The sequence below is a fragment of the Ambystoma mexicanum genome, chromosome 4q, assembly GCF_040938575.1.
Source record: "Ambystoma mexicanum isolate Mex_15411 chromosome 4q, UKY_AmexF1_1, whole genome shotgun sequence".
Classification (NCBI taxonomy): domain Eukaryota; kingdom Metazoa; phylum Chordata; class Amphibia; order Caudata; family Ambystomatidae; genus Ambystoma; species Ambystoma mexicanum.
In genome coordinates this window covers 228,698,308-228,718,124 of record NC_090928.1, presented here as the reverse complement: position 1 = coordinate 228,718,124, position 19,817 = coordinate 228,698,308, and the positions used below count along the sequence as shown (strand labels likewise).

Sequence of the window (19,817 nt, the reverse complement as noted above, 5' to 3'; positions counted from 1 at the left end):
AGCGCTCACATGTATCCTAAAATAACTTCAAGGAATACGCAACCGGCTGCGCACCTTTAAATCAAATCATGGAAACGCTAGTACAGACGGAGTTAATGCATATGAAAAAAGTAACATAAGTGAACGGTACTTGCGTGACACGAAAGAAAAATTAAGGTCTGGAATCTTGTTCTTAAACCCAGCAACGAAACTACCAGCTGCGGCTGACAAGGATTCTTAGCTGCGAGTGACAGGAATATCAGCTGACTCTGACTGGAACTTGAGAAGCGGCTGACAGGAATCTAACGGGAATTGTAGCAGAATACTGAAAACTACGAACAGACTGGAAACTAAGGGAACATGGATAGGAACTAAAACTCTGACTGTAAATTCTGAGATAACTAGGAATTTCTTTGAGGAAAACTGTGGAACTCTGAGCTCGCGGTAAGCGTTGCTCTGCATAAAGCAGTCACAATGCTAAGCGCGGACCTCCAGAGGGGCGGGGCTTAAAAGGAAGGAGTGATCTGAAATCTAGATCTGCGAGATAGTAACACAGAGGACAATGCAGGCGGCCATGATGAAAGGACAGAGTATCTCCATTCCACATTAAAGCCTATGCCTACTCTGAAGCAGTTCCCCAAACATGCCATGCCAGAGTCCAACCTTTCAAGACCATCTTATGGGAATTAACCCCTAGTGACCTGCCCGTGATCATGACAATGTTTTGCAATTTCTCTCGAGGGAGCTCTGCGTTAAGGCGACCAGTATCTGGGCGGAAAAAAACAATCTGAGGGACCTCGACACGTAAGGGATTGTGGGTACACTGCACGTCACACTATAGGGATAGTGTTACAGACACGCCTTGATGACGTCCCCTTTTTGACTACGAAAAACAAAATGCAATACTGCGCAGTGACCACTGGATGTCGGACTATGCGCAACATGCGATTCTAAGCAGATTAACAAACATCAGAAAACAAATTTTGCGTAGCACTGGCACAGAAAAATACTCCCATACATCAACAAAATTTCTAATTATACGAACCAAAAGTGCTAGTAAGGGATTTGCACACAACAAATTAAAGCAAACTTTTATTGAAGCAATAGGCTTTTGGTACAGATATTTCAGTACACTTTTTTTACCGATCAAAGTTTAACACTTAAGGGAGAAATTAGGACACCACAGCTTCCCTCTTCCAAACCTAGAAAAACTAAATATGCAGCTTTCATCCTCATCAGAGTCTGGCAACGTGCAATGTTTTTAGTTCTGTAGTTTGTTCATTTCGAACTTGACCCCTTTCTGGTTGTTTAATCAGTGATGGTGAACTAAGACAGCAGATTAAAAAAAAAATCTGTGACATGGTATTAGAAAATTCATTTTAAATATTGGTCCTCAAAACAGGAAAGCACCACAAGTAGTACAGTATTTGGTGTTTTACATTGCAGGATAGACAATGCTAATGTCAGCCAACATCACATGCAGCAAGTCATTGTTCCAACTGTTGAATTTCTAACAGAGCACACATACAGCTAGAATGCAATTGTAATCTACAAACAGAAGGAACAAATGCCACTGCATCCGGGGCCGGGGGGAGAAGGCAAGGGGGTGATGCTAACGTGGGGTTGGAGTGGAAGATATTCTCAAATGGAGAAATGCTAAACGCTGGTCAGAGCTCTAAAATCACCCACAAATTTGCCAGCACACAACTTTAAAACTAGCTGCCAGTTAATACTCAGCAAATGAGTATATTTCCATTGCAACCTTGTATTCATCACCAGTCTAGATATATTGGTAAATTCTGACTTTATACAGTATCCAATCATGGTAAAAGGAACAGCAGGTGAGATCACAACATTGTTAAATACAGCATAGCAGTCACATGCACAACAATGTCACATGACTATTTTAGTCAAGATAAAAAGACCGATTATGCCCACAATAACAAAATGAAGTGGCATTTGGACAAGTTCACAGTGCAGTTTACCACCCACAGCCAGAAATGGTAGCTAATGTCAAACCTACAAGGACAGCGATTTATGCTGATGCTGGTATATCTGGCCCCATACATCCTTTTGTCTGTACATTTCACCCTGCCATTATATCCCTGTTCAAAGCCTGCATTAGCTTTTCTCATGCACAAATCAAGTGAACCTAAAAAGGGATGAAACGCCTATGTGCAAAAAGTAATTGCAGCACAATACAACAAAAATGAACGAAATTAATCACCAGTTGAAGCAGTCTACAAAATGATTGACCTAAAACTTGTTTCACAAAACATCTCTAACCTTAAGTGCAAACCAGTGATTAAACAGTCAATTCGAATGAAAAATGAAATTCAATTTGTAGTAGCAATTACACAAATTGTTAAAGAAAATATGGTCCAGAAAGTTAGAGTTGATAACACAAGACAATTGACAGCTTTTTCAATAAAGAACAGTCTGATGCAAGTCATAAAACTAATGAGGTCGAAACCCTTGTCTGTGGGGTACTTTGGTTGACACTTGAAGAAAAATTACACTGTGAATGATCCTACTTGAATTGTTTTTACAGGTCTTAATTCTCATCCAAAATAGTTTTAATTTCCCTACATGCACTTCAATTTCACAGCAAGAGTGGCATAGAATACCTAAACACAGAAGAGCACATTCATGCAAGATACCTAGCTTCTTGATATAGTGGATACAATTCCAACTTGTTATTACACTATGATTACATTTAGGGCTTTGCGCAACTACAAGGTGATGGATGTGGCAAGCATGGCCCTGTGCATCATTCACTAAAAAGCAACCACCACCTTCTACATTGGTTTTCTTTCTACGTTTTTTCTTCATTTGTGCTAATCAACTCTGCTGCTGATTCTTGACAAAACTGGTAAAAACAAAATTGTAATTGTTGAACTGAGCGAACTGGCGATCAAGACGTTTAAAACCTTCAATCTTCTGGGCTGAAGTAAACATTGTACGAATTTTGGAGCTCTGGAAAACAAAGGTGATCTATTAGAGAACATTTCTATTGCTGTGCAAGTGTTTAATATTTTGGGCACACAGAAAAAGGGGCCTTTGCCTCTTCAAGGTTGCCAAGCAACGTAAAGTCACAAGCTGCTCAAGCATATCCCTATAACAAGGGCAACAGCCTGTAACACTTCAGAAGCATGGTGATCACTTGTTTAGTTGTCAAATGTATCTGGTTGTAAGAAGCAGCATTCATATTCCCAAGTGAGAATTGCACCAGACTACATTGAATAGCCAAAAAAGCAGTACAGTGTTGCGGGGAGGACCTTGAATACCCGAAAGATTTACCTGTAAAGCAGTTCCTTCAGAATTGGAATTTTTAGAATTCACAACATTTGAGATGCTCCGACCGTCAGGGCTACCCTGTTCTTGTTCAGATAAAGTTACATTTTGAAGCCTTCAAAACATGACCTCAAACATTTCCTTCTCTTGAGCGCTCACACACACACTATGCAGCAGCAGCAGACGATTCAAGCTTCGTGTAATGAATTTTGGTGGCAACAAAATATGGCAGATCACGTTTATGTAAGTTATTTACCTGTAACCACAGAGCCCAGCACTAGTATCTTTCATAGATGCACATGATGTGCCATATTCCCAGTTGCCAGTTTGGGGATCCTTGGCGCATTAAAGCAGATTTACATATCCAAACACAAAAACTGCATTAATAATCCTTCCACCTCACTGCAGGCATTTTATCTTTTGTCCATGAAATGGGCAGCCGCAGGCTCTGCTCACCCCCAGAGGCCATCTTGAGATGCTGGTAATACACCAGAGAGCAAGTAATGGGCCTCGTAGGGACAGGAGGGTGGGTGTGCCCCACACACATGAATCTATGAAAGATATGAATACTGGTTCATACAGGTTGTGGCTTTGTTTACTCCTTTTTCGCATTAGGAAACATTGTATATATGTATAAGTATTTGTGTAGTAACTTTATATGACCGACAGGTCCTGCTGACAAATTTATAGATATTTTTTATATACACTTGTCTAAGAGTCATTTGTGGTTCGTTACTTTGTGCTCATTGTGGGCTTCCGATCAGTAACCCCTCCTGAGACTCATCAAAAATAGTCATAGGCGCCCCTCTGCGAGAATGAACACAGCTAAAGGACCTGTTCTTTGGAAATTAACATCCGGCGTCCCCTGGTCAGCAGGTGAGTCCTCTGGAGCCCCCTGGCCCTTCTAAAACACTTGGGCCTTCCACTTGCAGGCCCCAGGCCCCATGTGCTGCTATGCAGCCCAGACCACCTCTCGTGGTCCTCCCCACCCCTCAGCCCGCCTCCCAACCCTCCCGCACCCGTGATTGGCTGCCTGACTCCAAACACTTGGGCCTTCCACTTGCAGGCCCCGTGTGCTGCTTCGCAGCCCAGACCAACTCTCGTGGTTCTACCCGCCCCTCAGCCCGCCTCCCACACCCGTGATTGGCTGACTTCCGGGACTTAAAGGTTCCTCCCAGGGCAGCCCTCTGCCCGGTAGCCCCTCGGCTAAGGGCCCCAAGGCAAAGGGCAGCTCCAACAAAGGCGGCTCCGGGAGGTGTCAGCAGGTATCCGCAGGGGAAGCCAGCAGCCAATAGACCGACAAAAACGTGAGTGTGGCATGGGTGGGGGGGCAGAGCAATTACTCTGCTCCAGAAAGCCCTTGCCACTCTACCTTGCCTTTCCATAACGTAGACTACCATAGTTTTACAACTTGCATACTTAGATTTGTTAACTTCAGCCTAAATCCATTCTTGGATGGACTATAAATGTTGCATACACGCCGATGAGAGAATGTGCCACACTCTGCTGAAATCTTAACCTTAGCATGCGTCACATGTGATTGTTAGCATATGCCACACCTAGATGGAATTCAGAAATGTGATTGTTAGCATATGCGATTCTTAGCATGCACTACACTTAGAATTATGAACCTAGCTTGCGTCGAATCTAGATAGAAATGTGACTGTTAGCATGCACCACACTCAGGACTCTGAACCCTAGCTTGCGTCGCATCTAGACAGAAATGTGACTGTTAGCATGTACCACACCTAGATGGAATCCCATAATTGCAAGGACAGCAATGCCAACTAACCAACAATTCCATCCCTCCGCATACACTTCTCAAACTACAACCAAAAGCCTTAAACGCAGCAATCCGCACAAACTTCACAACAATCCAACAACAAAACAAACCACACAGACTTGCACAACAGCACACGTCGTCTACGGACCATGAAACATCCCAAGCCCAGCCAAGGGACTCACCGGGCTGAGGCTGCCAACAGCACATCACTGCTCTCCTGCACTTTTCCAGCTTATTCCCACTAACCCACCCCCTCTCCTCCCCTTTTTCAGAGCCGCCAGAGGACCACTTCGGTGGTGATAGTGCGTGGTACAAATGTCCTTTAACATTAACAAGGTGCCCACTCGAGAGTCCGCAGCCACACTTTAGCTCACTGTACCTTTCACAGAATTATCAGTCTGTCCCGCCCACATGGGCAGTCCAGCACCGCAAACTATGGCAATTCTCTTCTGAACAAGAGTACCAACAGCAACCCCAAACACGTTTTCCAGCCTTGTTGGGCCTCATCCGTGACACTTAATCTTGACCGCCTGCCAAGTTGCCTAGAATGGTCTGGCTTGTCCAGAAGGTTCCCCCGTTTCACTAAACAGAGGGTGACCTCCTAAATTTCGGTCCACCAGGTCAGAATTTAGGAATCCATCTCAATGTTATTAACCTTCCAAATGGGAGTTGAAGCAGGACCAAGTAGGGCAAGCCCCTGGTTCGATGTTTTGCCACCCTGAAGACGTCCCAATGCCCTCTTATGCATCAAGTAGTCACCTGAAGTCTGGGGGAAGCTTTCTGCATCTCTTGGAAAGGAATGTTTGCCTATACACCCAACCATATCTCTATGGAGTTGCACAAGATAGTTACAGGATGCTGTGCCTGTCTTGGAACTACCATTGCTGATTCTTGTATACCCTGCAGCTATCCCTGGATAAATGAACCAGTCTAGCCAAAGCGTAGCTTCGAGTTAAGGGAGTTTCAGCGCTAGACCTATCACCAGAGTGCAGGCCTTTTTTCAGCAAATGCTACACAAACCACAACATGACAAAATGGGAAGGTTTTGTTCTAAGTGTCTAGCAAGGCATCAGTCCTTTAGACAGTCTTAACCACCAAGTCTATTGAAAGGCAGAGGGGCTCAACTAAGTACATTTACAAGAAATTGTGCCTTACACTAGATGCCCAGGAGCGTTGCTAGTTTACTTTCAATACAGGTAATGCAGGGCCTTTTCAGAAAATGCCCTTCAGTGGAGCAAACCGCACCTTGTATTTATGGTGAGTTAACATACTAGAAGCATTAGGCAATTCTTCGGAGTTGTTCCCTAACTTTGAGCCCAGCCCTAAGAAGTGGGGAACCTTGTGCTCAACAGTACAGTTATGCGCAAGAACCCACAATCGCGCAGGCAGAATAAAAAGCTTGTCTTTGGAGAGCTGTAGCAAGTAAGGAAGGTGCTTGTGGCAATGAAGAATTGGTCCCCACTATTTAAATAGGGTCTGCCCTTGGCGGCAGAGGTTTATAGTGAAAACGTCGAATGAAAAAAAGTCGAATGTCAAAATCGCGAAAAAAAATCTCGAAAATAGGTCGCATTTTATGACGTTTTTTATTCAAAATGGGGAGCCCCCCCCCCCTCTTTTTTGTTTTACCCATTTTTTTTATTCCCGGACCCCAAAATAAATATATAATTAAAAAAGAGGGAATTCGACTTTCTTTTGTCGAGATTTTGACTGACCACCGGCGGCAGAGTAGTTTTCAAAAGGTGAGAATAGCTATGGATCCAACCAAAAGCAAATACCTTTTTAGGGATATTCATGCGTAAAAGATTGGTTGTGCCAGGGGGCCACCGGCAAGTGATGCACGTATGCACTGTCCGGAACAAGCTTTGTCAGTTTAGTCGCGGTCGCTAGTAGGTTGAAGTCCTGCAGTTTCGCTTGCTCCAGCTTGCAGCGGCTGCGGGATAGAACCGTGGCAGGACAGTGGCCCTTTCTCAGCTTCTGAAGGAGATGCAAAGAAAATGTCGGTGCAGCAGGCTTCAGGGTACAGGAGAGCAAGACGCCTACAGCAACTGTCACCAACAGGTAGTGACGCGGGAATCACAGATGTGTGCAGCGTTACGCACACTCATAATAAGGGACCTAGAGAAACCGGGCCTGCGAAAGGTGGCGTGAGAGGGCACAGGACCACAAGCAAGCAATGTCCCAAGTCTCTGGTTTAAACTCGAGATGGCAGCAATTCTGCAGGATACCCTGCGGTAGAGCTGGACAGTTCACTGGATGGCCTAGGAACACTTCCGAAGGACCTCGTTCGGTGGAAAAGCAGGGGGTGTTGAGATTAGTTGTTGCCACTACTTCAAAGGGGCGTAGCGCCTTGGCAGGCCTTCTTGATCGATGAAGAAAATAGGGGTCCGAAGGGACTGCAGAGGGCGCCAAAACTTTCCAATGTGTCTGCGGCTGTTTCACAAGCCATTTTCTTCGTGCAGGATACTTGGCTCCTTCTGTAGTTTGAGGAGAACACCAGTATTCGGCATGGAATGAATGCAGAGTCCCTTATCTTATCCGAGATTAGCTTTGCGCCAAAATCAAGGACTTCTCATCGAAGATCTGCTCTCATGCAGGCATCCCAGCTGTGTACCAATCATAGTCCACGGTAATCCCAGTTATTCAGGCACTCCAGACATCCCAGCACCAGTAGTGTGGATTGGGACCAGACAGTCCCAACCAGCTTCCTGGCAGATGCCTGCGAAAGAGATCGGTCTTCGTGGGAGGCTGCATGCCCAAATAAGGAAAACCCGGGTTACTCTACCTGGGTGAAGGCAGTGGACAAAATGGCCATGGGACAGAACAAAAGACTGTGGCTCGGCAATTTTTCAGACCTGGCCACAGTCTTGAAACAAATGCGGTAAACGCGATGTGATTCCATAAAAAGAAGTAAAACACTTAAAATTTATCCCAGGCACACTTGTGCATTCACAGAAAAATCCTTCGAAGGCGTCTAGGGCCATAAAACAAGAAGGACCCCAGTGCACGGTACTGAAAGTTACATTGTGCACTGCTAAAAAGTTACCAAGAAATGGCAACAGTCGAAGACTAGTGTCAGTTTCCCCATAATAATTGAGCAAAAGCCCAGGGGAGCACAGCTAAAAGCTGTGCTTCACTGGCAAAAGTCAGGATCGGATAGCCAAACAAAAGCAAACATTTTGCGGGGTCTATAAATGGAGGGAAAATTACACTTTGATAAAATCTTTGCCAACTAACATTTTGTGGAATGCACGTTTCGAGGACCTTGGAGTCTTCAGACAGAAATCTGGAAGGAACAGGTTCCCCTCCTACTTTCCCAACATAAAACATTGTGGGCATGTATAGAATGTGCAGACTACTTGAAGATGCAGCTGTGGTTGACAATACTTAAAGCTCTAGACTTATGTGGAGGTGCTTTTCCTTTGATGTTCAATGACGCCTGTCATGCAAGTCCACTAATGAGCACACCAGCCTTCGATGGAAGAATGTGGTCACTGCAGCAGTCTTAGAGGACAGTTTTTCTAAAGTCCTACCAGGACTTTATAAAAACGATACCTTAGGCAATACAGAATCTCCAACTTTTAGTATAAGGCTGTAACACCGGAGATAACTGTAGCAATGACAGAGCGGCCAAGCTTATCTTATGAGGGGGAGAGGGCTGTAGATCGGTACAAAGAAATTGTAGCATACATATGGTCCAAAGAAACACTGATACACATGAATTGTAAAAAAAGAATGGTTTATTTTATATATATATGTAGGCAAAAATAAATCTTTGGAAAAGTACTATATCATTAGTCAAAGACCATCATAAAAAACAACAATACTTATGTTATGCAAACCAACGTATAACCTTTTTTAAAAGAGCAGTATGCAGTTCAAGGCGAGTAAACCCCAATCACACATTTAGAATGGCAATCCGCTATTCATGGGGAAATAAAACCATATTAGACTTTTAGAAAGACAAGGTAATTCAAGGGAGGCAGAATACTTGTAATAACCTACAGTGGTATTCACTTACTGGAATCACCTAGTTATGCCAACTGTTACAAGTATACACCATGCAACATATGTAACTTCTGTTAGGAAAGGATAGTTATACCCAGATTACATTTCAGAACACAGTTCAGACATGCAACTCACAAACCTTTCAGAGAGGCAGTCAGCTACTCATGGATCACCTGCATTAGTTACCGTAATACCATTTCTGATTATTTTATCGGCTTAGATTCACATACTGTGCATACAAGTCTGACGTTTAGTGGTAATGGCGGAGTACTGCATCTTTCTTTCGAGGATCGAAAAGGGACGTCGACATGGGCGTACTTGTAACACTTCCCAACGTGACGTGTAGTGTACCCAAAATAGCTCATGCGTCAATGTCCCTTTTTCTGCCATGAGGGAGCCTTAGGACTATTGCGAGTACAGAGAGAGAGAGGTGTAAGAGGTCCATGTTCCTTCTACTCCAAGAGGGGAGGAAGGGCGAGTGCATGTGAATCTAAGCAGATACAACCATCAGAAATGTTATTACGATAAGTAATGCACGTCTTCTCATGCTTGTTAATCTGCTGAGAATCACAGGCTGTGCAGACTACCGAGCAGTACCCAGAGATGGTGGGATGTGTGAAGGAACAGTAGTAAAGCGTTGTCTAAGTACTGCTTGTCCCACCTGAGAGACCTAGAGTGAGTACCTAGACAGTAGTGTTGTGTAAAGGTGTGTACAGAACTCAGGTTGCTGCTTTACAAATGGACTAAAGAGCAACATTTGCAATGAATGCTATGGAAGGCCCAGAGTGACTGCGCTAGACTTGAAGGGCAGATCTCCTGGGACGAATGTAGCACAGCGGGATGCAGTTTACAATCCACTTTGAGATGGCCGATTTAGAGACAAGGTCCCCTTCTCTACCAACCGCCACTGACACGAAAAACTGGTTAGTCATTTAGTGGCTTAGTCTTTTCCAGATAATATATCACCGCTCTCATCAATTGTGTGGAGGCTTCTTTCTGCCACGTTAGTGGGGTTCTGGAAAAAGGTGGGTAGTTCCATTGATTGGTTCACATGGAACTTAGAAATAAATGTAGGCGCAAATCCTATGTGGCAATCTTGAAATGTTCTGCAGCCCTTTTTAGGATTGCATTAAAGGCCATCTGATACTCAACAGGTGAAGCTTGCCTCCGTAGGGGTGAGGCGGGAGGATCAAGACAAATTGCGTCTGGGTCAGGTGTGGGAGTCGGGGAAAGCAAAGGTGCTTCCTCTACAGGCTGCTCTCTGTCCCAATCTGGGCATGGGTCAGGTGTGTCCTTCCCCAAAAAGGATTGTCTTGTCGGTCAGGGATCCTCATAGACCTTCAGGTTCAGAGAATTCAAAAACCTCTTCCTGGGGAGTTTGGCTGGAGAGTTTTTGTACTTTTGGAAAACTAGGGCATTAATCCCTCCTCCCTAGGTCCCTTAGGGGTGAAAAATGTGTCTGAGAAGTCTACAAACTGACAGTTTGTCCATGGAGCTCTCAAACCTCACTCTGGTCCATTGGGATGAACCAGAGGGATCAGAAGGAGGGAAAGGCTCTCCAGGAGCAAAGGGGTCCCTGGAAGGAGAGGCCTTGTCAGACTAAGTCAGAGAGGGGCTGGGACCCTTCTGAATACTCCTCTCAATGAGAGGATGCGGTTTTCATCTTGTTCGCCACCAAAATAATGTTAATGTTTGCGAGACTCTTGCGGAGCTACGGTGGATTAGGGAGATTTCAACGTGCCTGTAGGCATCGAGGTTTTCGGCACCGCCATATCCTTTGGGGCGGACGCGCTTTTAGGTGCTGCGTCGCTGCTCTTGTGTTTTTTTTACAGAGACACCCTTATGTGTGGAATGGCCAGACACATGCGAGACGGCGGATGCAGGGAGAGTGGGTGATCGCGAGGATCGTTAGGTGCCATCGAAACATTTGTCGGGCCTGTTGCTTTCTCGAAATATCCCTCGAGGTAGCTCGTTGGATGGTGTTTTATCCTTCTGTGGTGCAGGTGTGTCCCTGTCGCTGGGATGTAGTCTTCCCATAGCAGTAGCAGTGGCAGTGGCCTGCCTATCCGGGCCAGAGACAGGCAATTGGGAACCTGGGGGTTCCGCAAAAAGGTCTATGGCCTCCATATTAGAGCCATGGCTGCCGCTTGAATCCTCATCACTCAAACCGCCTGAGCAGACAGGAGAACCACTCTGCCTGCATGGCGTAGGCAACCCACCGTTTTGTACGCCGATCCTTTAGCATCTTCGGACTGAAAAGTTGGCAAGACTTGTAGGGTCGCTCCTCGTGATTACGAGGCAGACACTTGTTACACTTTCGGTGAGTGTCTTTCCACAGGTGCTTTCCGTTACAAGATGGACAGAACTTAAAAGGAGTTCTCCCCATAGTAGAGTGGTAAAGGGCGGCAGCCAGATGCATTCTAAGAGAAACCCCGGGGCCCCACGCTACTCTAAAGGCCTGGCCGGAGGGCTGAGGCCACGCGGTCAACCGAAGCACCAGTTGCCACAAGTCGTAGACGTCTTCGGCGTAGGTGTCCAAAGTAGCCGTGGAAAAAGATGGCCGAAGACTAAACGACCATCGGATGTTGGACAAAAGTAATAACTTTTGCAATATATCTCTTTTGAGCTCTGCATTTTTTTTAATGGCGACCAGCTAGCTGGGCGGAAAAAAACATAAATGAGGGATTTTGGGTACACTACACGCCAAGCTAGGGATAGTGTTTACAAGCATGCCCATGTCGACACCCTCTGTCGATCCTCTAAAGAAAGATACAATACTTTGCAATTATCACTAATGTCAGACTAAATGTACAGCATATGATTCCAAGCAGATTAACAACAGTACATCCTCTTTTGGCGCCACCGTTTCACAGCGGGGCGGTTCGGCACGGCCAGTTGGCCGCAGCAGCCGATTTTGCGAGCCCATTTCGGCGCAGGTGCCTTTCTGGTGCAGCTGATTTGGCGCGAGGGACGTTTGGACGTGGCTTGCATTGCAGCCACGTCTAGAACGCCCTCACGCCAAATTCAAAAGCATAATTCTTTTCAAATGCAGCACGTTGACAGGTACTGTGCCTGTTAACGTGCTGCATTTGAAAGTAATTGTGGGTGTGGGTTGCACCTTTGTTTTGAAAATCATGTCTCCAGTGTAATAAAAGACAACCCTTTCCCTGTTGGTAGGGTAGTTAAGGCTGGAGGATTTGTTTTGCCATATGAGCTGGGAGCCCTAGTATGTTAAGTGAAGGGGTTAAATCCCATCAATGTATTTTGTGTATGAGTACATCCACACGTGACAGGTCAAGGCAGTGTAATAATTCCAGTCTTGGGCAGTTTCAGTTTTCTAACAGTTTGCTGAGCGGACACTAAGCGGCACTATACTCTGCAAGGAAAGGTAACCGTGGAAACAAAAAGCATGTTAACACACTAGATACTTCAACTACAAGAATGCATCTGTGAGTTAAATGTAAACCCAGAACTGAAAACTGTTGTAGTGGCGAACCGAGAAGCGATGTTTTCAGAACCAGAGGATGGCATAGATTGGTCCACACCTGTTCTATTAGGATGGTGCTTGCAGTGTTTGTGCCAACTCCCTGGCACTGTGCAACCCGAAACATTTAGTTAGGTTACAGATCAAGTGCTGCAGTGGGCATGAGAACGCAGGAGGCTATGTTTGTTATTCCAGGCACCGGGATGGGGGCTGCTGTGGAGAAAAGACAGTGTATATAAAATGAAAAAATAAAAAGAATTCAGCATTCTTGGCGCCAAAAGATCCTGCAGTCAAACGTCCCAGCGTCGAACTGGCCGCGCCCAAACGTCTCATGCGCTGAAGCGGTCGCGCCAAATCTTCCTGCTCCGGATTAACAAGCATCAGAAAAGTAAGAATTCTGTGAACCTGTTTTAGAAATGCTCTAAGCAATTCAAGGTAAGCACAACCCAATATTACAGTTTTAGAATGGCAACTATTCAAGGTAAGTAAAACCCTATTAGTATATAAACTCTAACACCATTTCTGTCACCTGAACAGTTATACCAAAGATACTTTTCAGAAGAGTGGACGACAATTCTAGGGTAACAACTCTAGCAGGCTTTTCAGAACAGCAATCCGCAGCAGTTGAAGCCAAGTAAGAACCTAATCTTTACATATACACAGGTGTAGGTATAGGCGTGTGTCTCTATACAAATCCACGCCATTGAACCCACGGCTACCAAAATTGCATGGATTCCTCTTTGGTCTGGGGCAAGATCGTAGTCTATGTTTGGATATATAAAATTCACTCCGTATACACCCTCATTTACTAATGCTCACCCCGATTCACTGCTGTAGGTACTAAGGGGCTGCACAATTTGGAAAAGTGCTGGTTATTCCTTTTAACTGTATTACTGTATACAGTTCGAAAGTGTTTATTAAAGCATTTTTAAAGGGAATAAAATATTTTTTATCATGCCACTCCAAGTATGGGAAATGGCAAGGTTACAATTTACTTGCGCAGAAGCAATACATTTTTCTTCGATATTTTCTCAAAAGTGCTGAAGCCGCTGAGTGAAACAAGCCGCACAAAAACCGAACATCACTTGGTCTGATGCAAAGCGAAAATCAATATCAAGAAATTCTGAAAAACAGCAGCACGACTTGCCGACCAGAGGACAAGAGCAACTTTCGGAGATGCCAGAGCAAACATTCAAGAATTGCTGACATGAGGACAAGAGCAACATCCCCCAGGCCACATGAGCCACCGACGTGGCCAACGCTGGGTATCCCAGCTAATGTAGGAATTTTTTAGAAATGCATTAAGGAGTTTAGAATGGCAGCAGCTATTGAAGGTGAGCAAACCCTATTCTGCAAGCTTTTTACACTTATTCCGCTTCAGGAATAATAAAAACAATACCAATTCAGTTACTAGGGGCAACAAGCAACTCAAGAGGTTAAGAACTTAGTGACCTTTTAGAAATGATTCTGTTTCAGCCATCAAAGTTACACAGTAACTCATTTACAAGTACTTGTCATCTTTTCTCATGCTTATACTTTTAAAGTCCTTCCCTATTCTAGCGCATGAGTAATCTCAGAGGTAGGAGTGGGACCCGAGTGGTCTAGGAGTCAGCAGTAGGCAGGTCAGGATGAGGCTCAGATGCAGGACGGTCAGAGTTCCAAAGGATTTCTCCTTCCACATCCAGAGTTAGTAGAAAGTGTTCAGGGACTTCGTAGAAGGCTCCCTAGATGTGATCCAGCGTTGTGCGATCCAACGCAATGAGGAAACTGCTAAACACACAAATTACCCACTCAGCCACACAAGATTGACGCAAGACTTCAGGTATTACCCAAGACAACAGTACCTCAGCAGTGAAGAAGAGCTTGCAGACGGACTCCTTCACAATGCAGCAGCACAGGACCCAGTACCTGGATTCTTGGTTGTGGGGACACAAGAAATGACACTGAATGGGAACCTGCAACAGCAGTTGACAGAAAAGGCTCCCAACAAAGGAATCTAGGTTTCTCGCGGCTCTGTGGATTTGGCACCCTTTTACAGGTACCAGATGAAGGACATTGTTGCTGTTCAGATTCTCTTCCCTAATCTGGTCCTGCACTCTGGTGAGGAGACTTCAAGGATTCGAATTGTGTCTCTGGAGGTCCGGCAGGAATCCAACCTTTCAGCGATAATCAGACTTCGGAAGACGATGCACAGCTCTCAGGCTCCAAGTCCCCTGGTATCGGCGGTTTGCAGCCTTGGAAGGTCGCAGCATGCCAAGGGATGGCTCGTTTTGCAGGTCATCTCAAGAAAAGCGAGTTCTTATCAGCCTCTGAGTAGGGGTCATTTTCAGGATCCCCAGGTAGCTTGGAAGGAACGGTGAGGACAGGCTCTGGTTACACAGCAGGCATATCCGGTCACTGGAATCAGTCCGGCATCTTTTCTTCATCTGCAGATTCAGCTCCAGTGGCTGACTTATTCAGTAACCCACACACCACCTTTGCAAACTCTCTGCAGTTTAAAGAACGGGAGGGTGGCTGCTCAATCAGGACAGCCAGACCCTAATAGGAACTGGTTCCTTTCAGGCACACCGGAAGACAAAGGGTGCAGAGTTTCGGACTGCTCTCTCACTTCCTGCCTTCACAGACACACTGCAGCCTTAGCGGGAAAGAAAAGGTCCCCGCCGAAGACCAAACTTCAACCCGGACCTTCTCCACCTAGCACTGCAGAAGACCCAAGAAAGCACAAGCAGACACAAAATTAACTAAACAAGAAGGAAGCCACCATTCTAGCAGACTGGTGACCCTTCGGTGAATTACTGCGGCTGATTGGACAGCCTGCATGTAATATTAACTTCAACGTCTAAAGTAGATTAACTGCCACCAGCCATAAGACTGCTTGCCACAGTAACAAATGTTAATAGTTCAGTAAGAAAGGCTATACCATGCATCTCCCCAGCACTCCACATAAGGTGCAGTGTGCAGTTCTCACATATAAAATGTAAAGGGGCTGAAAATCCCTCTCTACCCTTGAGAACAGTAGTTCACCCAAGGTGATTTGAGAGAAAATAAAGGGAAGCCCAAGGGGCAACCCAGCAACACTGCCCATAAGGTACAGTCACAGGAAAAAGCATAACGGCCAAATGTAATAGGGAACTACAAATCCAAACATATACACTATGGAGAGAAATAAAAGGTCGCCCATAAAAAGGGCAAGGTGGAGTGGAGGAGGAAAAGATTACCACTCACCCAGGAACATGGGAAAATAATCAAGCGCAGCACAATGTTCTGGGGGTTTCACAGGCGAGGACGATTTAGCACATAAATGAAGATCTTACCTAACAAGTAGTAAATACATAGTCATGGAACAGCTCATGAGAGCAGATGTTTGGGTCCTCCAAATGCCTGCAGGAATTCCACAGGTAGCACAATTTTGTTCCATCTGCAGCTCTGAATCATGGTAATACATTTGGACAGCATACCCAGTCGAAATTTTAATCCAGGACTGATGTCTGTCTGACAGTCACAGCCCTGGATAGAGTGAACCTGGTCATTTGCAGCTTGTGTCGAAGTGAGCCCCTATGAACACCAGATATTGGCAGCGCTGCCAACATTTTGACTAGAACAGTCTGGGGCCCTTGTTGGTTGATATGCAGACGTTCAGGAAGACGCCCTAGCTTTCCTGTTTGCTTCCTTCGCACTAAACCTGCCAATTTCTGTGGTTCTAGATACAATGTGGTCTTATGTGCGAGGGGACCTGTGGCTAGGAGAGTTCTGTAGGACAAGATGGTATTGACTTGCCTGGGGAGTGTGTGCCACTTACCTTCAAGCTATCCTCCAGTTGGCAGGCCTTGAGCAGCTAGTCTGCAGATAAGAAATGAGGCTATTTATTACAGATTTGATTCAGCAGCAAACTAGTTGTGCTATGTAAAAGATTCTGGTTATGGAACTAATGGTGAGATTGAGAGTGCGGGAAAGGGAGCCTCTGGTACCATTCAACTGATTAAACAGGCAAAGTTCAGCTTTAAAAAAGGAATGCTGGTTGTGCAACAAAATTAAAGTTAGTGACTAGAGTACTCTTAGTCCATAGCCTCCTTTCCTCCATCCTTGTGCGCTTCTCCCAACAGGGGGACGGTAGCAGAACCTTTGGCAGGGAAAAATTGATCTTGCCTTTAAATTTAGTACAGCGCATGGGACCGCTGCCTCGGGCGTGGGAATGCCCTGAGGCCCTGGCCTCCAGTGCCTCACCTCAGTCCCCTTTAACACATCGGACGCTAAGAAACCTGGCTACACATTACATATTAGCCCCTAGCATTCAAGTAGGGCAAGGTGGGTGGGACATATGGAGGAAAGGGGACTATGGACTACGAGTACTCTAGTCACTACAGGGAGTAACTAATGTCTCATATGTCCCGTCCTGTTTCCTGCATCCTTGTGGGTGATTCCACCTAACAAGATCATAGGGTGGAGCTATGACAGCCTGCCTCCTATCAAAGAAGCAAACAGTTTCCACAGAACCACCTGACCAAACTCAGCATCACGTCTGGAGCTTGTGTCCACGGAATAGTACTTGCAGAAAGCCGATGGGAGTGGCCCAAGTAGCTGCCCTGCTGATGACATCCCAAGAAGCAGGTCTCTGAAACGCGACTGCCGTGGCCTTATCCCTAACCATATGGGCATGGATCCCAGCCAGGACCAGCTTGCCGATGGCCATATATGCCTCCGAAATGGCCTGAACCATACACCAGGCGATGGAACCCTGGCAAGCCTGAGACCCGGGGAGGAGCCCCCAAAAGAGACAAAATGCCTCGGACTTCCTGAAGCATTTCGCCCGACTGTGGTAAGGCTTAAGGACCCTCTTGAGGACCAAAGAATGTAGTGCCCTCTCTGCCTCTGACTGCGGGTTCAGGAAGAACACAGGGTGATAGATCTTTGGATTCAAATGATAGGGAGAGGCCACCTTGGGCAAGAAGTTGGGGTGAGTGCGCAAGATGACCTTGTGAAACATGGTGAAGGGTTCGCACAAAGACAACGCATGCGGCTCCCTGACCCTGCGTGCGAAGGTGAGAGCCACCAGCAAAACTGTCTTTAGTGTTACCAGCCGGATGTCCACAGAAGTCATCGGCTCAAAAGGCTTGCGCCGCAAAAAAACACTTCGAACTATCAAACCGTATGTGGCCTATGGACCGTAGGACAAGCCTAGACAACCCCTTGAGGCGGGCCTTAACCACTGGGCTGGCAGGCGAAAACCCATGCTCCGGGGAATTGTTGTAAGCCCAGATGGCTGCTGAATAAGTGCAACACGCATTTAGTCCATTTGCTCTTGTAGTGGGGCCGATTAGAGGGCCTCATGGCCTGTTGAATGATGTCCCAGTTCTCATCCAAAAACTAAGCATGTTGTATGTAGCGCCTTCGCTGGTCAGGAACCAGGCAGCCAGACTAGCCAGGTGCGAGTGCTCCACCTCGCCTCCCGCCAGGAAGCCCCTGATGGTGATCGGGCCCCTGGGAGCACAACTGCAGCCCATCTGAAAACCAGGCTCTCAAAGGCCAGTGGGGGCAATCAGGATGAGGCTGCAGCCCACCGAAGCCTGGAACCTGCAGAGGGTCTGAGGGGGGTGTGGATGGTATAATGCATAACAGCGGTGGCTGTGCCAAGATCTGGAAGGTGTCTCCCAGAGACCCCCCCCCCCCGCCCTTGAAGCAAACTGGGGGCGCTTGGAATTCTGAGGAGATGCAAACAGGTCCACACACCCCCAGCATTGGAACAGGGGTAACAAGGAGTTGGTTTGAAACTCCCACAAGTAGGTGTTGAACCCCTAAAATGCTCAGCTGGTCTTCTACCGCATTGCTGTCCCCAGGGAGGTGGACTGCTGAAATCCAAATCCCCTCCGTCAGTGCCCACTGCCAGATAGCTACTGCCTCCATGCAGAGGCGGGGGTGTTGGGGTTTAGGGGAGAACGGGTGCCACCTTGCTTGTTCAGGTAAACTATCGTAGTAGAATTGTCAGTCCTCACCAGAACAGGCCAGGCCCACTGCCCTGCGCTCGAGCAGATTGATTTGCAGAAGGGCTCCCGCCCACGATCATGCACCATGAATCGCATAGCCCTCCCAGCCCGAAAGAGGAGTCTTGCCACCACCAGGGTAGGCTGCCGTCGGGTGAAGGGAGCTCCCACATAGATACTGCTGTCCATCAACCACCAGTGCATATCAGGCAGGAGGAGCTGGGCTATTGGGATCCTGTCTGATAGACCCTGTTTCCTGATCCCAATTGGCCAACATATGTAACAAATTAATAATGGATTCATTCCTTTTTCCCTTAACCTGTAGTCCACGTTTTGTGTCTCTATACCTAGAGTATGGGTGCTAACCAGATGGGAAACAGCGCCAGTAAAAACTGAAACCTAGACTCCAGAAGTGTAGAGGATTACACAGAACACACCTATGACAGGTGAGAGTATGTATGCCCAATCAGCGATGCCAGTATGTTAAGAGAATTGAATTCTTTTTGCACAAATAGAATGTGCAATAATATTACTTGAAAAAATGGTTTGAAGTATAGGAACAGTTAATTAAAACTGGAATCTTGTGGATCCTTTGTAGATGGTGAAAGAGGAGAATTCTTGCAGAGTAAACATATCGCCTTATAAAACAGGAAAGAAGTTGAATACCGAAGCAAGAAAGTGTAATTGTCAAATACTTGTAAATAATGTGCATGTCAAAATGAGTGTTCCCTGATGAAATGCCTATGAAATTGTTATTAAATAGAGTAAGAGGAATGAAACATGTTGGGTATTGTATGGAATGTGAGTGAATGTTGCTATTAAAGTAAATGTGAAAAGTATAATTGAAACCAAAGCGTTAACTGCAGGAAGGTGGTGTTGTATAGAGAAACAATCACATTACACTAATGTTAACTCCACAACAACATGAATTTGTATATGAATGATCTAGATGGTTGGGACTCGATTTGGAAACATGATTCATTAAAATAATTTAATTGAACATGATACGAGTCACAGCATATGATTGAGGAAGTGGTTGAAATAATTTAGGATAGTGTATGCTCTGTTAAAAAATTGCAAAATGTAAAGGCTTGCCATAATTGAAAGGAAGCATATGTCAATTGAGAGAAGTGTCACTGCATAAGGATCTACACCACAAGACTGGTGGAATATTTTTACAAGTATAGATTATTGTTTAGGGTGATTATTTCAACCAGTCGGTAAACACCCTCTAGACTACACTTTTGTAAAATAGGAGCTGGAGGCGCCACATCTTGAGGCGAGCATGCTGCAC

General features: G+C 45.8%; 1 protein-coding gene across 1 annotated transcript in view; it reads right to left on the bottom strand.

Moving 5' to 3' along the window:
- Positions 1-1,058: 1,058 nt before the first annotated feature.
- AMD1 (adenosylmethionine decarboxylase 1) overlaps positions 1,059-19,817 on the bottom strand; it is a 344,136-nt gene continuing 325,377 nt past the window's right edge. Inside the window, exon 9 of the mRNA XM_069607770.1 lies at positions 1,059-2,955. Within this exon, the coding sequence (XP_069463871.1) occupies positions 2,821-2,955 (135 nt within the window). The 3' untranslated portion in view covers positions 1,059-2,820. The remainder of the gene's footprint in view (positions 2,956-19,817) is intronic.